At 39.7% G+C, this 21807-nt stretch overlaps 3 protein-coding genes across 6 annotated transcripts; all 3 read left to right on the top strand.

Moving 5' to 3' along the window:
• The first annotated feature begins 2551 nt into the window (after positions 1 to 2551).
• LOC108836398 (uncharacterized) lies at positions 2552 to 3243 on the top strand. The gene has a single exon (XM_018609555.2). It carries the CDS (start codon positions 2633 to 2635, stop codon positions 3101 to 3103), a length of 471 nt encoding a protein of 156 aa, XP_018465057.1. The 5' UTR covers positions 2552 to 2632; the 3' UTR covers positions 3104 to 3243.
• Positions 3244 to 6104: 2861 nt separating this feature from the next.
• LOC108814705 (copper transporter 5) lies at positions 6105 to 6780 on the top strand. Its single transcript, XM_018587327.2, has one exon. It carries the CDS (start codon positions 6176 to 6178, stop codon positions 6608 to 6610), a length of 435 nt encoding a protein of 144 aa, XP_018442829.1. The 5' UTR covers positions 6105 to 6175; the 3' UTR covers positions 6611 to 6780.
• Positions 6781 to 9742: 2962 nt separating this feature from the next.
• Positions 9743 to 21807, top strand: LOC108816005 (guanine nucleotide-binding protein subunit gamma 3). Of its 4 annotated transcripts, none has more exons than XM_056990490.1 (5): positions 9743 to 10180; positions 11654 to 11706; positions 11814 to 11858; positions 11958 to 12002; positions 21289 to 21807. In XM_056990490.1, exons 1-5 carry the CDS (start codon positions 10001 to 10003, stop codon positions 21698 to 21700), a joined length of 735 nt encoding a protein of 244 aa, XP_056846470.1. In that variant the 5' UTR covers positions 9743 to 10000; the 3' UTR covers positions 21701 to 21807. The 4 variants fall into 4 exon arrangements, with proteins under 4 accessions (XP_056846470.1, XP_018444063.2, XP_056846473.1 ...); XM_018588561.2 differs by having other exon boundaries at positions 9784 to 10180; positions 21292 to 21807; XM_056990493.1 differs by having other exon boundaries at positions 9786 to 10180; positions 11637 to 11706.

Genomic DNA, 21807 nt, shown 5'->3' with positions numbered 1-21807 from the left:
ATTATTTTAAAAATTTGGTTCATTTAGAAGAAATAAAAGAAAACAAAAAAAGTAAATTGAAACAAATACAAATAGGATGCTTATCAAAAACATACTTCGCCGGTGGAGTGTTGCTTCAATGACTAGGTACCTTCACAGCTATTCCCATTGAAAAACATGGACCACCTCTCTTATTTTTCATGTGTTTGATCCGTTAACATTCAGATCGGTCCATTGACGGTTAACCTCAATTCGAGGTCCACATTTCTATATACCTATTGGTTTCAAGCAGCCATATATTGTCACTATAGTGTCAACTGATGAAGTAAGTCGAGTCATTAGTAAGTAACAAATGTTTCTCCTTAAATCGCCTCACATTAATACCTGTCGGCAGAACAAGTTGTTCTATTTGCTCATAGATTGATTCAATCTCGATATCATTATTCTAATTATCGAACATTAGAAGATCCGATCCGTTTTTTATTTTTCCTTGGTGAATTCTTTTCATAGCTAACCCCCCCCCCCCACACACACACACAAAAGAAGAACCAATTTAGACTAGTTATAGCCTATAGGCAATATTCGAAGATTTGTTTCTATAATTAAGTAATCATGGCCGATGTCTAAACTAATTTCGAAACCTGTGGAAGACTTTTCTCTGCTATTATTAAGGTATTTGCAGTTGTAGTATATATGAAAATCACATAAAGTAGGATTCAATATTGGCAGACATCAAACACTGGACTGCAGAAGTTAATTAATACATTTCATAAGGGAGACTATGAAATCTGCAACTATATAAGAGATAAGTATTCGTTTATGGCAAACTCTCGTTTCCATTTGGCATCCCTTTTTTTTTCTTGTGCAACTGGCATCCTTTATTGTGTTATTTTGTTCGATATGAAAGATCAGATTTAATATTCATAGGAAAAACGAATATCTTTAACCGCGAAATTGTATAATTATTTTATGAATTTATTACTCACTCTAGACGAAATTCAATAATTATCCATCCACAACCCACATGCAAAATTTAAGAAACAAACAAAAAGTTTCTCACCACATTATCTCACTCACATGAATCCAAATCGTCCTCCAACCTCACATTATTTAACATTATACACAATAATTTTCTCAAATTAAAAAAAAAGATCGTAACAGAGACATATGTCATCATGTATATATCTATATATACATCCAAGAAAGACCACCTGTGTATGAATGATCAATACTATTAACCATAATTATATATGTTTAAAAGGGCGGGTATATTTTTTGTCATCATTAAAATATCGTAACAGAGACATATGTCATCATGTATATATCTAATATTTTCAAATTCAAAGTAAACCATAAAGTGAAACGTTATTAATAAATTGTCGATAACAAAAATAAAAAACCTAATTTCTTTATTAAAATTATATAAAATAGATTTTCAAAACATAATTAAAAACTAAAAAAAGAAGTAAAAGTTATCTTTTAATTCAACCAGTAGTTCAACCGGCAACCGAATTTCAGTGATTTTTTGCGGGTTCACTGAGTTTTTAAATATTAGGTTTTTCACAAAATCTAAACCGGATTTATCTTGGGTCACCAGATTTACCGGTTCAATTGCGGGTACGGATCGAGTTTCAAAACACTGAGTATGAGACTTTGATTTTCTGGTCGATTCAATATCGGGTTTTTAGGTACGAATATTCTTGACTAATTATGTTAGGTAACTACTAAGAAAGTATAATATGTCGTAAACTTTAGAAATAAAGTTTTATAAAAATTTCTGAAATGCATATGACACAAGTATATAGTTATGTAACTTGACATATTTAATATAGTTACCAAAAATTATATTATATTAAATTAATATTAATTACAAATATAATTACAGAAAATATAAATATAGAATTAAATTTCTCAAAATAATTAAAACAGAAATGTACCCGCCCTTTAAAAAGGCGGGTTAGAATCTAGACTTTAAGGAAACTTATGAGTTATGATAGAATATGTTCATTTAAAAATCAGGGCGGGTGTGGGGTTGGTAGATTTTGTATTGTGGGTACCCGGCAACGCGAAAAGTGTTAAAAAAACACTTTTTAAAAAAATATGGTAATTTAAAAAACAATTTAAAAATTTAAAATATATATTTTTATTATAAATATATTGTTTTATATTTTTTATTAATTAAATTAAATAATTAGCTTTAAAAAGTTTATAACTTGCAAATAACCGAAAAATTAAATGGGGCGAGTGCCGGTACAAATTATTTGTTTGCGGATTGTTCGGGTCATATTTTTGACCAAAACAAAACTGAAACCCTCGGGTTGGCGGGTTCGACCGGCAATATACCCGCGGGTTGGCGGGTTCGACCGGCAATATACCCACGGGTTGGCGGGTTCGACCGGCAATATACCGGATCAATTTTTAAATAGCTATTATTTAATAAAATTTTGATTAAAATCTATACACAAATATGATTACAATGAAAAATACAAATATAGTCACAAAAAACACAAATATGAAAATTAAATTAAATTAAAACAAAAAATATACCCGCCCTTTAAAGGGCGGGTCAAAATCTAGTATAACCTTAAATCTAGAAAAGCTAGAGACTCTTACAAAAAAAAGAACATATCGGTCTGATCATTTTCCACAAACCATGATGTCCTCATCATCATCATCTGCCACCGATACTATGACTAAGCCGTCGTCGTCGTCGTCTTTCCCGGTTGTTGAGTCTGTCACGTGCGACACGTGCGGTTTCGCCGAGGAGTGCACGCCGGCTTACATCAACCGCGTCAAGGAACGCCACAGGGGACACTGGCTTTGTGGGCTCTGCGCGGAGGCTGTGAAAGACGAGGTGGTTCGATCTCCCACAAGAATCTCCGTCGAGGAAGCTCTTCGCCGCCACACAACGTTCTGCCACCAGTTCCGTTCATGGAGCGCCGAGGAGGAGGAGGAAGATCCTATTGCTGTCATTGGAAGGATTCTACGGCGGAGCCTCGATGGCTCTCCACGGAGAACCACCTCGAGGACGAGCTCAAGCGGGGCTTTGCCGGGGATCGACGCCGTAGCGTCGCGAAGGTCGCTTCTCCGATCTGGGAGCTGTTTCTCGTCTCTCTCTACTTGATTAAATATGCTAGTTGTAAAGTTGCATTTTGTTTTTCTTTAATTTTTGTTAAAGATTTGTTATTTTGTACTGTATGACGTTAGTCTTTCTTCATCAGTGGATTAATAAAATGGTAAATGACCAAAGCACATTTTATGTGATCATGTGATCTCTGGATTTGCAGTACTTAAGTTTTTTTCAACTTAATCTGTAAATCCCCTAGTCTATATTTGAGAAGTGATTTTGACATGTGTCATCACCATATTAATTTTGAAAAAAAAATTATGACATGGCACACTAACATTGATGACATGGCTTGAAGTAAATTATGACATGGATATTTACATTTAGTATTGATTTATATTTAAAATAATTTTTTAAAATATGGTAATAACTTATAGATCATTATGATATATTTACATTTAATATTGATTTATATTTAAGATAAGTTTTTAAAATATGGTAAATAATAAATTAAATAGAAATATAATAATAATTAAAATTTCGAAATATTATCTAGCTATATTTTTATAATTTTAATTACAAAAACAATTCTTCAAAATACTATGCATTTTTTTAAGAATAATTTTTTAAATAGTGACATGAACATTTACATTTATTATTGATTTGTATTTTTAGTAAGTTTATAAAATATGGTAATAACTCATAGATCATCATTAATATAGCAATAAATAATATAATGTTATAAATATAAATATAATATTATTTTGGAATTTTCAAAATTTAATTCTATTTTATAATTATTATTACTAAAACAGTTTTTCAAAATTATACAATTTTTAAATGTAATTAAATAATCCAATACTATTAGTTTTTTAATATCCATAAATTTTAGAAAATTATTTAGTTTTATGTTTTGATAATTATACACTTAACAAAATTTTCTCTTACATTTACAAAATTTGATTTAATATATTTTAACAAAAAGATATAAATTAAAGAATATTTCAAAATTGTAATTTTTATATATATACATATATATTACTAAATATACATTGAATAAAAAATATTTTCTGCACATTGTGCAGGAAAACACCTAGTAATTCTATAACTAGCTAGGCTTGTTTCGGGATTACAATAACCATGCAATATGTATAGTACACGAATATTACGTACGTAGAAATAAAAAGAGTAGGTGAAAAAAACAAATTCTGTTACGTATAGCATTGGTGTTGTATTTAAGGTTTTTACCTTTTTGAAACTTGTTAGAAAATGTGTTGTTGACAAAAAGATCACGTAATACCGATAAAAATACACTTTAATAATATATGTCATTTTATACATATTCAAGAATTTTCTTAGAAAACAACTTGTGGATTATAAAACAATATCTAGTAGCTAGGCATCTACTAATATGTATATACTTCCAGAGCAGTTATTTTAATTCATCAGTATTCAGTGATTATATACGCTATAGTTTTCATTGAATCATACATATGCATGTGCCCCAGGATACTAGAGATAGTTTAGAAAAAAATCATTAGGCCACATATCATTCTCAAATCATAGCATAAACTCATAGATTATGCTAGCTCATGCATGTAAGTATGTTACTCAGTTCTAACATCTTCAGAGTTCCATTTACGGTGATTTATAGTTAGCCATAGCAATGTTTGTACGACATTCACTTAGCCCTAATTAGAACAGACTAAAATCCAATATTTTAGATCCAGTTAAAGGAGGTATATGTGTATGCATCTGCATAAACAAAAATATGAATGTATATGTCATGTGTGAGTGCATGGCACATGCGGATATTTCCAGCTTTGGTGTGATGAGGAGACACAAGTCTTTACATCAGTTTCCTTTTGGTGTGGCGCAATAGGTCCTTCCTAGTCTTCACTTTGTTGCTCACGTCTCCTGTACACTCTAACTTAACATTTTATTTTCAATTTGTTTCTTAATTGTTTTCAGTAGAAACACAACTCCATGTTTTTTTGTTCATTTCTTTTTTATTTTTCGGAAACTTTTGAGTTAAAAGTATCTCGAGCCTCTCTCATGAAATATCTTTGAGTGTACATACACACCAAGATTTGTACATATCATTCCAAAAGTAATTGTTCCTTAATTGATTAAATTTTAAAATCACGTATGTGATGATCAAGTTACGGATTAATTAAGTTTTACAGTCAGAAGTATCATAGACATAAACAAATAAATGGCAGTAGGAAAATATATACAATACTAGTGATCAGAAGACAAATTCAGGATCGACCAACCCTGGTTATAGCGACACAATACTAGTTAGAAGTATAAATACTTCTCTTATGTTAACATTTCATGTAACTTTGGCTGTGTTTCAAGCAGCCTCCTTCTCCATCTTCTATATCAAATCTAACATCTTTAATCTCTTGGTGACAATAAAGTCTTTCCCTTTCATTTACTTCTTGCACAATAAAGCTCTATGAGCTATGTCTTTCTCTATTTCATTATCATGTCAATAAGCTCTAAGTGAACACAAATCTATCTTGTTTTGAAACTGTCATCAAGAAGAATAGATAAACAAAAATTTGGGCAATTAATATGCTTATCTCTAGTTCTCGTGTTTAATTTCGAAATTTTCTGGATATGTGATTATCAGTTGATGTTTTACTGGCTTAAAGATTAGTCTTTTTGTTTTCGCGGATATTATTTTCTATGATTTTGCCTCCCCGTCCAGCAATATATCTCACTGATGTATTCCACTTATGAATCTTGAAATGAATATTAATAAAATTACAGTAAAAGTATAGTTATTTTGATGTATCCAATACTTAAGAGTGCATCATCCAAGGTCATATCCCTAAGTTTGTGAATAATATTCACAATTTTCAGAAAGGATTAGACCTTGTCTATGAGATATTGTAATACTCCATGTTATATTCGAGATTCTTGGTGTAAAAGAGTTGAAACGTTAAAGGTATATAAAGCCTTGACTTATTGGTAAGCCCACTGGACTATAATCTGAGCCTACAAGGATACTTATCTTTTAATCAAAGCTAACAACCACCAAAACCGCTTCCAACTTCAATCATTTCGCCCCTTCCTTCTTCTTCTCGTTAGCTCCACTCCGGAAAAAAAAACGCCGCGAAGATGATGCACATGACCTTCTACTGGGGCATCAAAGCCACGATCCTCTTCGATTTCTGGAAAACCGATTCATGGCTCAGCTACATCCTCACCTTGCTCGCCTGCTTCGCCTTCGCCGCCTTCTACCAGTACCTCGAGAAACGCCGCGTCCAGTTCAAATCCCTTTCGTCCACTCGCCATCCCAATCCCCCGCCTCGCTCCGGCGTCTCCGCCCCTCTTATCCCCAAATCGGGCACCAGATCCGCCGCCAAAGCCGCGTCGGTGCTGCTTTTCGGCGTCAACGCCGCGATCGGCTACTTGCTGATGCTCGCGGCTATGTCCTTCAACGGAGGCGTTTTCATCGCGATTGTCGTCGGGTTAACCGTCGGGTACCTCGTTTTCAGATCTGACGACGACGGTGCTGACGTGGCGGCGGAGAATCCATGCGCATGTGCTTGATGATTTCTGAGATCGCTGTGATTTGGTTTGTGTTTGTTGCGTTGGATCTTTGACACGTATCCTGTATAATTTTCTTGTTGGCTTCTTCATCAAACTGATCATCATCATCGACGATCTAAATGCGTTTATGTATAATTACTTTAATTCGATGATTAAGCTCTTTATATATTCTCCAGACTTGTCTTCTCAAACTGGTCAACACATAAGTGTATTCGCCATTGAATATAGTTTAGTATTGCAATGTGGCTGACTATGAAGAAAGCTTGATCCATAATTGCTTTGGCTATTATTATGAGATTAATATCCTTCATCTTCCTCCATCTATTATTACCTGTTTTCATTTATTGTTAATTTATTATTCTCTGCTTCAATTATCTCTACGACTTCTGTAAACAAAGACAGTTAAAACCATTTTTTTCCAACCTAATTTGTCAGAAATTTGAAACTGATGGATGCCCACAACCACAAGTACAGTGACCACACACAGTACCAATAATAAATAACAAAAAAGAATATTACTAAAAGTTTGAAAATATATATTTCTCATACTTGAAATGATCATCGAACTTGTAACTAGTAAGAATCACCTCACCTGAGCTATGGCTCTGCCATCTGAACACATCATGTTGCATGCGAAAGAGCCTTTGTTATATATGTATTATATTGTATATAAATTTTATAGTATTCTATTTACTATATTTATTCATTTATTTATGTATGTGAGTTAGTTTAACTGTCAAAACTAGTATTATTTTTTGAAATGATATTAATACTTATATCATTTATAGTTACTAATTAAAAATATTAATATTGTTTGTGAATAATTAATGTATATATATATATATCAAAATTCATAATGATTCTAATATATTAATGAAAGAAAATTAGTACATTAATTAGGAATAAAATAATTAAATAACATAAATATAAAAAAACAAAAAAAAACAAAATCTTTTCTATTAAAACTGAAGAACAAAACAATACTTACCATTTTAATTGATTTCTTAGATCCTTTTCATTCATTTTAAACTAATTTTAATTAGTCTATTTATTGTCTTCCAAATAATTTGGCATCATTTATTACGAAGTACAAAACATAACTTACTTATTTTTAAATGTTTTATTACCTTTTTACAAAGCAATTCAATCTCAGTTTGGAATTCATATACACAATTCAATCTCAGTTTTGAATTCATATACACCTTCGTTAGACTTTGGGATGGCTACCTCTGTAGTTCTTGGAGATATAATTATCATCTAAATTGAAATGGTAAGGGGAATCGTCATACCATGGATTATCTCCAATAGTTATCTATCACAAAAAGGCTAAAAGGAAATCTAAATTAAATCAATAATTTATATCATACTTTTACATAAAAATATAAGCAAAATATAAGAATTTTTGAGCAATTTCTAAGAATAGTATTTCTTTTTACATAGAAAACATAAACAAAAAACAAAAGTATGAATGATGCTGAAAATGGTGATGCAAATAGTTTGTATCATTTTACTAGTAACTGATATAAAATATTAAATATTTACATCAGTTGTTTTAAGTGATGTTAAAATGTGCCAGATACAAAAATTGATCTTAATTTTACATCAATTTTTTGAAATGATATTAGTAATATTAGTGTCGATTAAAACAATTGATTTCATTTATTTATGTCACTTAGTTTAACTGATGCAAAACTAATATTTTTTTGAAATAATATTAATACTTGTATCATTTATAATTACCAAGTTAAAGTATTAATATTATTTATACATAATTATATATATATATATATATATTAAAATTCATAAATGATACTAATATATTAATGAAGAAAGTTAGTATATTTATTGAGAACAAAATAATTAAGTAAAACAAATATAAACAAAAAAATAAAAATCTATTCTATTAAAACTGAAATACAAAAAAATAATTACTTATTTTAAATTGATTTCTTCGATTTTCTTTGTTCATTTTAAACTAGTTTTTAGCCACTTTATTTATTATTTTTCAAATAATTGGACATCATTTGTTACAGAAGTACAAAGCATAACTTACTTATTTTAAGTGTTTATTATAATTTTATACTTTTTCCCACATTTTTCTAGTTTCTTTATCAATTGTATTTACCATAATAATTCAATCTCATTTATTTACGTGTTAACCATACTAATTTACAGATTTGAATGATTTTTTTTTTTATTCGCGACAAGAATTTTAACAGGTTAATAAAGAATTTTTCATTTGTTTACAAGATCAGTTAGACATAAACATCCAAATATCCGTTCTGGCACATATCATGTTTTAAGATATTTTTTTTGGAATTTAAAATTACTATATTCAGATATTATAAATTTTCAGATATGGTTTAACTCGGATCTTTCTGAATTTGGGTAAGTTCATAAAAACTCAAAAATATTCAAATAACCTACATGTTTAGAAAGATCACTATATTAATAAAATAAAACAAACATTCGCCCGGATGAACGGATTAAACTCTAGTTGTATATATATGTACGATGTATAAATCACAAATAATAGTTTAAGCTTCTTTGTCTCCATCTACAAGTTTTTTGAGTCTTTGCATAAGAATATGTCTAACTTAAAATTTCATTATTCCTCAAAGAGTATGAAATAAAAATATTATAATCATATTTTATTTTTCGTTCTAAACTATTGTAGTGAACAAACAAAAAAATACTATTCTATTTTTTGGAGTAAATTCCATTATAAAATGAGATCTATAGTTGGATTGAATCATTTTTTTATTTTATAATTCATATCACTTTATTTTAGAATAAAAATAGATTGGATTTGGAGATCCTTATATGCAGGGTAAGTGTTTTCTTGTTTTGTCCATTAGAGCATCCAAGGAAGCACACATAATTCCATAGAAACGATGAGCTTTTCTAACACATTTTGAGTAATGCAATTTAGAATCTTGACCTAAAAGCTATATCATTCAAAAAACTGGAATAACTAAGGCGAAGATTATCAAGTCTGGCTATCATTTATACAAAAATTATATATACATAAGAGCCTTTTGTACAAACAGTATACATTTGTTATATAATACCCACCACCGAATTAAAGGTTTTAAAATAAATAAAAGTTCAAATATCAAAGAGACACGGAGCCTTAAAAGGCCAGAGGAAGGTAAGTAATTATCCTTTGTCAGCTACCATAATTACTGCTCCTGCCACCTTCTCCCCCTCTCTCTCCTTTCTCTCTACAGAGAGTCTCTCTTCCTAACTAATCTATTTCTTTCTTTGCATTGTTTTTATCACTCGCCGCTTCTTCATCTTCTTCTTTCTCTCTTCACTGCATGTTTGTCCCTTGACTCAAACCATTCTCTCTGTTCTTTATACTACCATAGAAGATCATCTTTGGCGACAATGGCTTCTACTTCAGGCAGTGTCGGGGCAGAAGTAACTGGTGAAACATGTTCCTCTCTTGCAAAGTCATCTCTACCGCCGCCTCGTCCGAAGTCTCCGCCGGAGTATCCAGATTTGTACGGGAAACGCAGAGAGGCGGCCAGAGTCCAGATGCTAGAGAGAGAGATTGGTTATCTCGAGGCAAGTTAATTAATACTATTTTTTTAGTTATTACTAGTATTTCTTTTTTAAGTACTACGAGCTCTCTGTCTTTTTATAATCTGCTACATTTTGATTACTCTGAGGAAGTGTCCGAATATTTTGAATTTCATGATACATTTGTTTTTATTAGTCCTAACTAAACAAGTGGCAGTTAGTGCTGTACTAGCTTGTGATTACACAATTAATGAATCATTAGTACTCTTAGTTAAGTTTTATAGTATAAATAAATTTGAATAGGGGTTTTAAATAATTACTAGTCTTTGTTTGTGTGTGTGTGTGAGAAAAGAGGTTGTTGATTTGCTAAACCTTGGTTCCTACTATATCCAGGTTGGTTTGGACTCTGGACCGTTGTGTGTATGTTTCACAGCAAGTATAGAAATCAAGATATTTATGTTTATTTATTCTCTTAGATGCTATCAAAAAAAAGTAATTAATTTATGTCATCAGACAGATGTATTGCATATTATTAATTTCAGACTAGTACTCCTATAGAGTAATTAATTTATGTCATCAGGCACATTTATATCATATTAATTTCAGACAAGTACTCCTACGTATATGCAAAGACTTAAACCCTTTAACAAAAAAGTATATGCAAAGACTTTTCCATTTTAAATTAATTGCATGTTTTGATTAATAATTGATTTGAATCCTGAACAGATTTTTTATATTGACTCTTTTGTTAGGTAGGGGGTTCAACGGATCTATTTTCGAGCATCAATTAAATACAAACCTAATTGGGTTCATATGCTCTTCATTAACCTCCAGCATAACGTCATTTATTTTCATAGTTTTTATTACTTTATTTTTTCATAGTTATAATTACCAAATTAATTAAGTGTCATTCCTTGAACTTTAAAAATTAGTATTCTGCTATATAAAAACAAAAAAGTTTGATCATCTTGTAGTTTGAATTGATTGATGAGACGCCCATTACTCTGTTGTTAGCATCACTGAGGCGTGTGTGTGTTCGTTCGTGCATGTGTACTATGAAAGTGAGTGTTTAGTTAAAGCAAGTATGAGAAGTAGAATATAAAGAAAAGAAGAAAATAAAGGTAAAGAAAAAGCTGAATAGCTCTTACCAAAAAATTATTGAATTGGTTAAGTATCCTTTGCAGTTTTATTTTTTGTTGCTTTTCTACATAGAACAATTTGTGAAAGTCTTTGTCTTTATTGCTATTTGCGTTTGAAAGGACCGTATCCTTGTTCGCCTTTTCTTCATGTTTCTTTCATAGATCTCCCTTATGATTTACTTTCTGTTGTGATCTTATAAATATTTGAGGAAATCATTTTTACACTGTATATTTTTGGTTTCTCCTAATATTTTCGAAATATGAAATTCTCGTCGTGTTGTGTTTTGTCCCATTGTGAACTTATTTTTCGAAGCAAATTACACTTTCATTTAGTTAATGAACTTTATTGAACTGATATTTAGAACGTCATCATGAGCAGGGAGAAATTAAATTCATCGAAGGCGTACAACCAGCTTCTAGATGCTGCAAAGAGTAAGATGATCTTTATGTTTTATAATTTATAAACATTGCATCAGTTCGATGAAAAGAAATATGGTTATTGAGTCTCATGTATGTATGCTTTCTTCTTACTGTGGCAGGGTCTCTGATTTTGTTGTTGCAAATTCTGATCCATTGATCCCTGCGTAAGAATGTTTCTAGTTAACTCCAACGACTTCACATTTCTCTTACTCTTCCAGTTTTTACAGTTTCGTTTTTTTCCTTTTCTTTCTTCATATGGATAGACAACGAAAGAGTCGAAGACACTGCCGGTTCTGGAAGTGGCTCTGGTAAGAATTTACCGCCTGTTTATCTTATTTTCACTGCGATTTATATTCACATGAGAGCCAATGTAGGGTAATTGTCAGGGCCGTCTAAAAGAGCAGGCAACTGCTGCATTCTCACATGTTCTTAATTTCGTATTTGTGGGAACCGAAATTCGCACTGTCGATTTTAGTTAATGTTAAAACGTAGGAAAACTAAGTTGACCTAGTTTTCCCCGAGGATCCCGGCTATCTGCTGGGCCACGCACGACAGAGTTAAGACAAGTCTAATTTGAGAATAAATACGCAAAATAAGTAGAGCAAAAAGAAAGAATCTTATTTCCGAATCTGCGGAGAGCGTTTGGACAACAGGTCGAGATCTCGGCCGCAAGAGCTGTCGATCGTCGCTAGTCTCGAATCCTAGATCTAACCTAGTTGAGTCGCAGCTCGCTAAAAAAGGAAATAAGCGCCTAAGTTCTAAATTGCTCTGGGTTGGTTTCTTTCTTCTGATTTCGGATCCCCCTTCCTCTGCTCCTAGCATTGCTTATATACTCCCATATGACGGTCTATCCTTGGTGGGCTGAGTCTGCCGTGGGCTGGACTTTTTCCATTTTCGTCGGCTTTCGCGTTTATCGGGAAAGTTGACATTTATCTTTTCGGAAAGTTGACATTTATCCTTTCGGAAAGTTGACATTTATCTTTTCGGAAGTTTATCATTTGTCATGCGAAGATAATTGTTAACCGTCGCATCTATCCTTTTAGAAAATCGTAAACTGGTCGTCCGATCGGAGTTGGTCCCTTTCGGGCCGCATTCCGGGCTTCCGCTGTTTTTCTACGATTTCTCTGAAAGGATGCTCCTACTTGGATGTCGAGTCTTTTGGAAGATCTTCGATCCATTGCTGAGGTGAATGGTGTTGTACGATAACCATCACCGTTTTATACGAAGTCTTCCTATCCGTTGATGTCTTAGGAGTTTTCAGAAATCCCGGAACAGAAAAAGGAGTTTTACTTGCAAGGACTCGGAAAGTCGCGAAACACGGATTTCTGGCGACCCGGAGGTTTGGAATTTACGCACGAGGACTAGCCGTCCGACGACCCGAGCCAGCACGGGGCTAGCCGCCCGGCGACCACGGCCGGCACGGGCGCTAGCCGCCGGCGGCTACGGCCAGCACGGGGCTAGCCGCCCGGCGGCCACGGCCAGCACGGGCGCTAGCCGCCGGCGGCCACGGCCAGCACGGGCTAGCCGCCCGGCGGCCACGGCCAGCACGGGCGCTAGCCGCCGGCGGCCACGGCCAGCACGGGGCTAGCCGCCCGGCGGCCACGGCCAACACGGGCGCTAGCCGCCGGCGGCCACGGCCAGCACGGGCTTAGCCGCCCGGCGGCCACGGCCAGCACGGGCGCTAGCCGCCGGCGGCCACGGCCAGCACGGGGCTAACCGCCCGGCGGCCACGGCCAGCACGGGCGCTAGCCGCCGGCGGCCACGGCCAGCACGGGGCTAGCCGCCCGGCGGCCACGGCCACGCTCGGTGTTGGCTGCTCGGTTCCTTTGGCGTGTTCGTGTTTCTTGCGTTTTCAGTTTTCCGTAGGTTTTTCCTTGTGTAGAAAATGTTTCTAACAGTTGATTTCGAGATGGTGAATCTCGAACTTAATTTTTCTTAAGGTTTCTCGATTACAATTAGTCTCTCGAGGTGGCTTTTAACATTTTTCATGTTTTTCCGAGACTTTCGGACATCGATTTCGTCTTGACCGATTTTGACCCCAACAGTTAGCCCCCCAGCTAGCTAGGAGCCGTAGGGTTCGTTGGTCCTAGCTTGCGGTATGGTTCATGAGGAAAGTATGGAGACGAAATCGTGCCGAAGGTCGGGGTGAATAGTAAAAATTTTGCCTATAAAGACTTGTGAATTCTTTACCATTCTTACTTCACCCAAGATTCTCAAGTTAATCTCTCTCTTGCAAATTCTCTCTCTGCTTTTAAGAAAAGAATGACTTCAAGATCGAAAATCTCGAGGAGGCAGTCTCGCTCGTCCTCGGATAGTTTTCACGCTGAGGAAGAAAATCCGAAGCCTGAGGTTTCGGAGATCAACAGGAACGCGTACTGCGATGCTGTCTTTGGCACTGATGCTCCCCTTCCCGTGATCCCGATTCCCCGGCGACCTCTGAAGGCGCGTGGAGAAATCGACTCACCGAGCGAAGTATCCCCCGAGTATCTTGAAACTCTGCGAGAGTACTATGGAGTTCCGGAGGGAGTCGTGTTCCGCATCCCCCGGGGGAATGAGAGTTCGGAGCATCCTCCGGAAGGTTATTTTACTTGTTACGAGGCGTTCTTGACGCAATGTCGATTGTGGTTCCCAATCCCTGGGGTCATTGTTCAGGCCCTTGACCGTTTCGGAATCTCAATCAGCCAGCTGAACGTGTCAGCTTTGGAGAGCTGGCTCGGCGTTGTGATTCTGAGTTATGAGTTAGGGATAGATCTCAGCCCTGCCGATTTCGAGGGGTTATGGAACTCCAAGGCGACGAGTATCAATGGAGTTTACTCCATGAAGGCGAGGACCAATTTTTCGGTGATCAATGGAGTCACTTCGCATGCCAAGGATTATGTCGATCGTTTCTTTTTTGTGAGGATAGACGGAGAGTCTGTTGAGGAAGGCTTTCTCCACCTATTCCCGACGGACTGGTCGTACCAGCGAGGTAAAAATTATTGCATTACCTCTTTTAACATTCGAAAGGCGAATATCGAACGTGTTTGTTTTTTTTTTTTTTTTTTTTTTTTTTTTTTTAGAGAACAGGTGTCTCGCGCATGTTCCTTCCGATCTCGCGGTCAGGAGGGATCTTTTTAGGTCGAGGCCTTGTTCCTGGAACTCCTTCACTCTCGACCGGATTCGAGGGGCTGTCGCGCTTCTCCGATCGCGAGGTGGTACACGTCCCTGCATCAACGATAGGTCCTACGTTTTTGCCCCTTTAGACAGAGGCGGAGACCTCGTAAAGATAAAGGGATCGCTGTTGAGGCCTCGTCGGGAGATGGCGCGACGCCGAGATACGACCCTGGCTTTACCTCAGAGAGTCGGGATGTTCCTCCCCCGGGTGACTTCTTTGACGAACTTCCTCCGGCGTTTTCCCGTGACGAGTCTTTGGACAACGAGGAAAGGGATAAAGTGACTGCGGAGGGTGCTCGCTTGGTCAACGAGGTTTGTTCTTGAAACTCGAGTAACTCCTCTTTCTTTTTATTTTGACCTAGGCTTCTTTGCAGGCCGTGAGAGTTTGGAATACATCGATTGATGGGAGTTTCCGCACCGCCCGGTTGGCCCGTTTTAAAGCGGAGGAAACGGCAAGGGAGTTTGCTAAGTATCGATTGGAGATGGAGGAGCAAAATCGCCGGCAAGCCAAAATCCAGGCTCGGGCCCTTGTTCGCGCGGAGAGGAGCGGACGGAGAAGAGCCGCCGCCGAGATGAACCGAAGGGCCGAAATTTTTTTCTACTGAGTTCGAAGCATACAAAGATGCTCAGGACTTTGTAGGTGATTTTCGCGAGTGCCGTGGTTCGGTTGGTACTCTCGGCAAGATGCAACGTGGGAACTTCTCTCTTTCCGGCGAACTTGCCACGATGGATGGCTCGATGAGGATATGTGCCAACGCCGAATCCTTTGTTCCTCCGATTGAAGGAAGAATTCGAGAACTGTGGAATCCTATCCAGGTCTCGGAGGATACGGCGGATGTAGGCGAGGACCCAAACGTGGGCGACGGGGATGAGGAGGTTGATCAGCCCGACTCTTCGTTCGGAATATCTCTAACCGACTGCTATGCATTTGATTATAATTTATGATAGGCCAAGTGTGGCCGTTTGTATGTATGTGTCGCGACCCTAGGAGGTCGCGTGACTTTATGTTTTTCGGGATCGGCCGTTGGTGGCTTTCGAATCCCTGTTATAAATGCCTTTTATGAACTATGCGTTTTGATTTATACTTTCGTCAAGTGTAGAGGGTTTGAATACGCGTAGTCACTTCGCATTCAATCTCTTTTTTTTTGTCGCTAGGTCCGTAGGTCACTTCGTAGCGAACGTTAGGTTTGTAAGCGATAAGAGGCAAATTTTGGGATCTCGTATTCTGGATACTTATGCCTATGAGATGTCTTAGATACCAGCAAGGCCGGGTTTAGGGCAAGACCTAGGTCTACTTTCGGACTGAAGCTGTGCGATGACAAATCGGCTTTCGTTTTGCTTGTTTGCGATTTTGACCTGACTCGTACCGTTCTAGAATCTGCGAAGTGCTTATCGGCTTATATGATTCGTTTGGGTACGAGTCGAGCTACTTCCTTTACGAAGAGCTAACCAAAATTTGGATTTTTGTATAGCGCGCTATGATATCCTTGTCGGATGCAAAAGGACTTCGTTAGAAGCCGGACTACGAATTTGATTGAGTGAAACGTTTCTGTATTTTTCGTCGGGGCCAATCGACGGAAATGGTTTTTAGAGTCGCGGATGGACTGTTTGGTGGAGTTTTTAGAGTCGCGGATGGACTGTTTGGAGGAAAATGGAGAATCGAGACCTTTTGGGAACTAACGACGTCTCGCGTTCCTTAAAGATATGATTTTCGTTTTCCTTAATGTTATGCGTTGAGTAAGCATTTGAATCAAAAGGATTTATCATTTATAATGTAGACTATATGCGAAAAGTGTTTTTGCGGGAGTACAAGGATATCCGTTCCCATCTCCCCCCCCCTTTTTGGCGAGGGGGATAGCTGAACCCGTCGGGTTGCGACGAGCTGCCTACGTACCTCTTGCGAGGATCAAGCCATCTCGTAGTTCTGCTTCTATCACGGTTGTTATTACTCCACGATTTCTGGCGCCTTGACTGTTTCAGCTAAGTCGGCGGTCGCGTCGGGAGTTGGATCATCCGTTTTTTCGGCGACGGACTCGAGGATTTTTCCAATTTCCTGAGTTGTGGCCTGTTCGGACAAATCCGAGTTGCTTTTTGCTGAGTTCTCGGAGGTACTCAGGTTCTTCTTGGTTCGCTTCGGGTTAGCTACTGGGGCGTTCCGATTGCTGCGAAGTTTATGTTCGGCTAGGAAGCAGAGTCGCGACTGTTTTTGGCTTCCCCAGATTACCGCTGTTCCAGTTGGTGTTGGAAATTGACGCCGAGATGGTAAGTGGACGGGACTGCCTTCATGGCATTTATCCAAGGAGTTCCCATTATGGCGTTATAGATAGCCGGGTTATCCACTACCGCGAATTCGACGATCTTCGTGACTTCTTTAGCCATGACCGGGAGTCTGATTTTTCCGAGGGTCATGGATGTGACGCCCGAGAATCCAGTCAGTGGTCTTGGCTCTGGGATGACTTCTCCGAGGGGTATGTTCATCCTTTGCAGAGTGTCGCGGAACATGATATTGACCGTGCTTCCTGTGTCGATGAGGATGCGGCCGACTTCGAGATCTTGAATCACCAAGTCGATGACCAGAGGATCGTAGTGGGGTTTATCGAGTCCGGTCGTATCCTGTTCCTCGAATGTGATTGCGTGACTGGGAACGTCGTCCTCCGGGCACCATCCGGGGCTTGTCTCAGCCTTCCGTCCGTAGGCTTTGATCGACGACACAGAGTCCTGGTAAAAATGCGATCCTCCGATGACCATGTTGATCCTTTGGCGGTTGTTGTTGTTTCCTTCGCCGTCTTGTCTCCGTTCGCGTTTTTCGCCCGATTGAGTTCCAGGAGCGTTATCGGGATTGGCTCCGTCGGTCCTCGGCGGACGGTCAGAATCTAGGATCAGGTCTTTCATGCTCTTGACCGTTGCTAGTTTACCGTCGAGCAGCTTCATAATGAGTCTAGCGCCGAGGACTTTGCAGTTGGCGGTGGAGTGACCTCTCGTCTGATGGAACTCGCAGCTGGAGTTGTCCTTGTACGAGTTCCGCGTCCAGGTGTTTCCGGAGGTCCTTCCTTGCTCGGAATTAACGGCGTAATTATGTTCGCCTTGGACGTCTTCCCCCTCGTGATGGACGTACTTGTCGTTACGAGAGGTTTTCTTCTTGCCGGACGCTTTTGGCGGTCCATGCTTTTGCGCTAGGATTTTCATCTCTTCTTCCATGATGATGAAATCCGTTGCCTTGTGGAGGGTATCTTGGATGGTGCGTGGCCTTTCAAGAGAAATCCACTTTCGGAACTTCGATTTGTACCAGAGGTTCTTCCTTAGGGCGTCGATGGCGACTCTATCGCTGAGGCCTGTTACCCTGGACATTACGAGTTTGAACCTCTTTATGTAGTCGCGGAGCGGTTCGTCTTCCTTTTGAATTAGGCTCCAAAGGTCCACGTCGGAAGTTTCCCTGTCCATGAACATGGAGAATTGCTTCAGAAAAGCTGAAGCAAGCTGGCGGAAACTTCCGATGGAGTTTCTTTTCAAGTGTGAGAACCATTCGAGCGCAGCACCTCTGAGGTTCTCGACGAACAGGAGACAGCAGCCGACATCCTTTTCCCGCTCCGGAAGTTTAGACCTTGCCATTGCAATCTGGAAAGACTGCAAATGTGCCTTTGGATCTGTGGTTCCATCGTAGGTGGGAAGCTTTATTTTCCCAGGATCCGAGACTCGCGCCTCCGTGATTCGAGAGGTGAACGGGGTTTTTCTCGACTCCTCGAGGAGCAGGTCGATCTCGGGGGCAGTGTGGTCGCGTGGTGAATCTGCGATTTTACCGCTTTCACCTCGGCTGCAGTTTTGGCGATGTACTCACGTAGATCGTGAATCTCGCTGGCGCCGTTTGCGCTCTTCTGTCTACGCTGGCGGCGATAGGCCCGAGTCTGATCCTCAGCCAGCCTCTCTTGCTCTGACCAGTAGAGGTCTTCTTCCTCTTCCGTCATGGGTTTTTCGAAGGCTGCCGCCAGTCGAGCTGACTGACTTCGGGTCCTTCGGTGGTGGATGTCGGCGTCTTCGTCGGACGGATCCGATTGATCGCTGACATCCAGATTAATTCTTTCGACGTCGTCTCCTTCGTTGTCCCTTGCGGGAGGTGGAAGGTTGCCCGTCGTTTTCTTCTGCCCCGTCGGAGTGGTATCGTCAAGGACGAGTTCCGGGGATTTTCTCGGGGCATCTTTTTCTTGGTCTTCGGAAGGTCCGAAGTCCAGCCTCCTGACACGCCTCACCTTGGTGGATCCGCGCGGGAGTTTGCTTTTCGCTGTTAAGGTATTGACCTGTTTAGCGAGTGAAGCCATTAGTTTCTCCTGTTCTTCCGACCGTTTCTGGGCGGTGGCGAACAGTTCCTTCATCTGGTCCAGCATCGCGGTGTTTGCCTCGGCAGTGACCGTCGATACGTTTCCGTCAGGAGTCTTCTCAGCGTTGACATCGACGGCTGGTCCGTCGTGTGTTTGCTTGTCTTTTTCCGCGTCAACAGACATGCTTAACCGGGCGTGCGTAGTTGCGAGAAAGATAAAGCCGTGAATCCCCCTCCTTCTAGCGCCAAACTGTGGGAACCGAAATTCGCACTGTCGATTTTAGTTAATGTTAAAACGTAGGAAAACTAAGTTGACCTAGTTTTCCCCGAGGATCCCGGCTATCTGCTGGGCCACGCACGACAGAGTTAAGACAAGTCTAATTTGAGAATAAATACGCAAAATAAGTAGAGCAAAAAGAAAGAATCTTATTTCCGAATCTGCGGAGAGCGTTTGGACAACAGGTCGAGATCTCGGCCGCAAGAGCTGTCGATCGTCGCTAGTCTCGAATCCTAGATCTAACCTAGTTGAGTCGCAGCTCGCTAAAAAAGGAAATAAGCGCCTAAGTTCTAAATTGCTCTGGGTTGGTTTCTTTCTTCTGATTTCGGATCCCCCTTCCTCTGCTCCTAGCATTGCTTATATACTCCCATATGACGGTCTATCCTTGGTGGGCTGAGTCTGCCGTGGGCTGGACTTTTTCCATTTTCGTCGGCTTTCGCGTTTATCGGGAAAGTTGACATTTATCTTTTCGGAAAGTTGACATTTATCCTTTCGGAAAGTTGACATTTATCTTTTCGGAAGTTTATCATTTGTCATGCGAAGATAATTGTTAACCGTCGCATCTATCCTTTTAGAAAATCGTAAACTGGTCGTCCGATCGGAGTTGGTCCCTTTCGGGCCGCATTCCGGGCTTCCGCTGTTTTTCTACGATTTCTCTGAAAGGATGCTCCTACTTGGATGTCGAGTCTTTTGGAAGATCTTCGATCCATTGCTGAGGTGAATGGTGTTGTACGATAACCATCACCGTTTTATACGAAGTCTTCCTATCCGTTGATGTCTTAGGAGTTTCAGAAATCCCGGAACAGAAAAAGGAGTTTTACTTGCAAGGACTCGGAAAGTCGCGAAACACGGATTTCTGGCGACCCGGAGGTTTGGAATTTACGCACGAGGACTAGCCGTCCGACGACCCGAGCCAGCACGGGGCTAGCCGCCCGGCGACCACGGCCGGCACGGGCGCTAGCCGCCGGCGGCTACGGCCAGCACGGGGCTAGCCGCCCGGCGGCCACGGCCAGCACGGGCGCTAGCCGCCGGCGGCCACGGCCAGCACGGGGCTAGCCGCCCGGCGGCCACGGCCAGCACGGGCGCTAGCCGCCGGCGGCCACGGCCAGCACGGGGCTAGCCGCCCGGCGGCCACGGCCAACACGGGCGCTAGCCGCCGGCGGCCACGGCCAGCACGGGGCTTAGCCGCCCGGCGGCCATGGCCAGCACGGGCGCTAGCCGCCGGCGGCCACGGCCAGCACGGGGCTAACCGCCCGGCGGCCACGGCCAGCACGGGCGCTAGCCGCCGGCGGCCACGGCCAGCACGGGGCTAGCCGCCCGGCGGCCACGGCCACGCTCGGTGTTGGCTGCTCGGTTCCTTTGGCGTGTTCGTGTTTCTTGCGTTTTCAGTTTTCCGTAGGTTTTTCCTTGTGTAGAAAATGTTTCTAACAGTTGATTTCGAGATGGTGAATCTCGAACTTAATTTTTCTTAAGGTTTCTCGATTAGCAATTAGTCTCTCGAGGTGGCTTTTAACATTTTTCATGTTTTTCCGAGACTTTCGGACATCGATTTCGTCTTGACCGATTTTGACCCCAACAGTATTTATATTTATAAAAGAAAAATTTGAATGTATATCGGGAAATATTTCAAAATAATTCTTCCAAAATAATTCACTTACAATATCAAATACATGTTTGACATACAATATCAGGAGGTCAAATAATTTGATACTCCTTGTAATTATTCTTCAAGTTTTTAGGCAATGCTTGATTTGGATAAGATAGAATGAAAATAATAATATATATATATATGTATTTTACTTATATATATATATATGTTACAAAGTGATACTAATTAACTAACTCAATGCAGTAGCTGTGTTCCGTGTTTGAGCCTAGCGAGTTTCTGCTGCTGCTGTCAATCCGAATGTTCGTGCCATCTGAGGAAGCCCAAGTGCTGCAACTGCACAGGTTGCAACTGCGCTGGTTCCAAATGCTGTGACGGGTCATGCTGCTCAAATATCTGTTGTTGCCCGAAACCGAGCTGTCCGAGCTGTTCATGCTTCCGAGGTTGCTGTTGTTGGTGTCCGGACTTATCTTGCTGCATACCAACCTGTTTCCGCAGTTGCTCTCGACCGTCTTGTCTGAATAAGAAGAGCTCATGTTGCAGCTGCAACTGCAAGATCAGATGGTCTTCTTGTTTCAAATGTCCCAAGGTACGCCTTTGTTGTTGTTTTTGCAATTGTAAAAACCTTTGTTCTAATCCTTATTGTTTAGCTTTCTAGACATTATTGTTATAGCTATTTTCTCATATGAGTCTTATTTTTGTTTAATTTTTGTAATAAACTTGTGAATATATGTCTTTTTCTGTAAGTGATGATTTCTAAGTTTC

Source organism: Raphanus sativus, chromosome 7, assembly GCF_000801105.2.
Source record: "Raphanus sativus cultivar WK10039 chromosome 7, ASM80110v3, whole genome shotgun sequence".
Lineage (NCBI taxonomy): Eukaryota > Viridiplantae > Streptophyta > Magnoliopsida > Brassicales > Brassicaceae > Raphanus > Raphanus sativus.
Note: the sequence above shows the minus strand (reverse complement) of the source record. Positions and strands in the feature narration are given on the sequence as shown.

What these genes read in the sequence shown, in the direction of transcription:
- LOC108816005 (XM_056990490.1), top strand. Translation starts at nt 10,001, where the DNA reads ATGGCTTCTACTTCAGGCAGTGTCGGGGCAGAAGTAACTGGTGAAACA. An exon ending in GCTTCTAGATGCTGCAAAGA is followed by an intron (nt 11,707 to 11,813) that starts GTAAGATGATCT and finishes TTACTGTGGCAG; the next exon opens with GGTCTCTGATTTTGTTGTTG. An exon ending in CGGTTCTGGAAGTGGCTCTG is followed by an intron (nt 12,003 to 21,288) that starts GTAAGAATTTAC and finishes AACTCAATGCAG; the next exon opens with TAGCTGTGTTCCGTGTTTGA.
- LOC108836398 (XM_018609555.2), top strand. Translation starts at nt 2,633, where the DNA reads ATGATGTCCTCATCATCATCATCTGCCACCGATACTATGACTAAGCCG.
- LOC108814705 (XM_018587327.2), top strand. Translation starts at nt 6,176, where the DNA reads ATGATGCACATGACCTTCTACTGGGGCATCAAAGCCACGATCCTCTTC.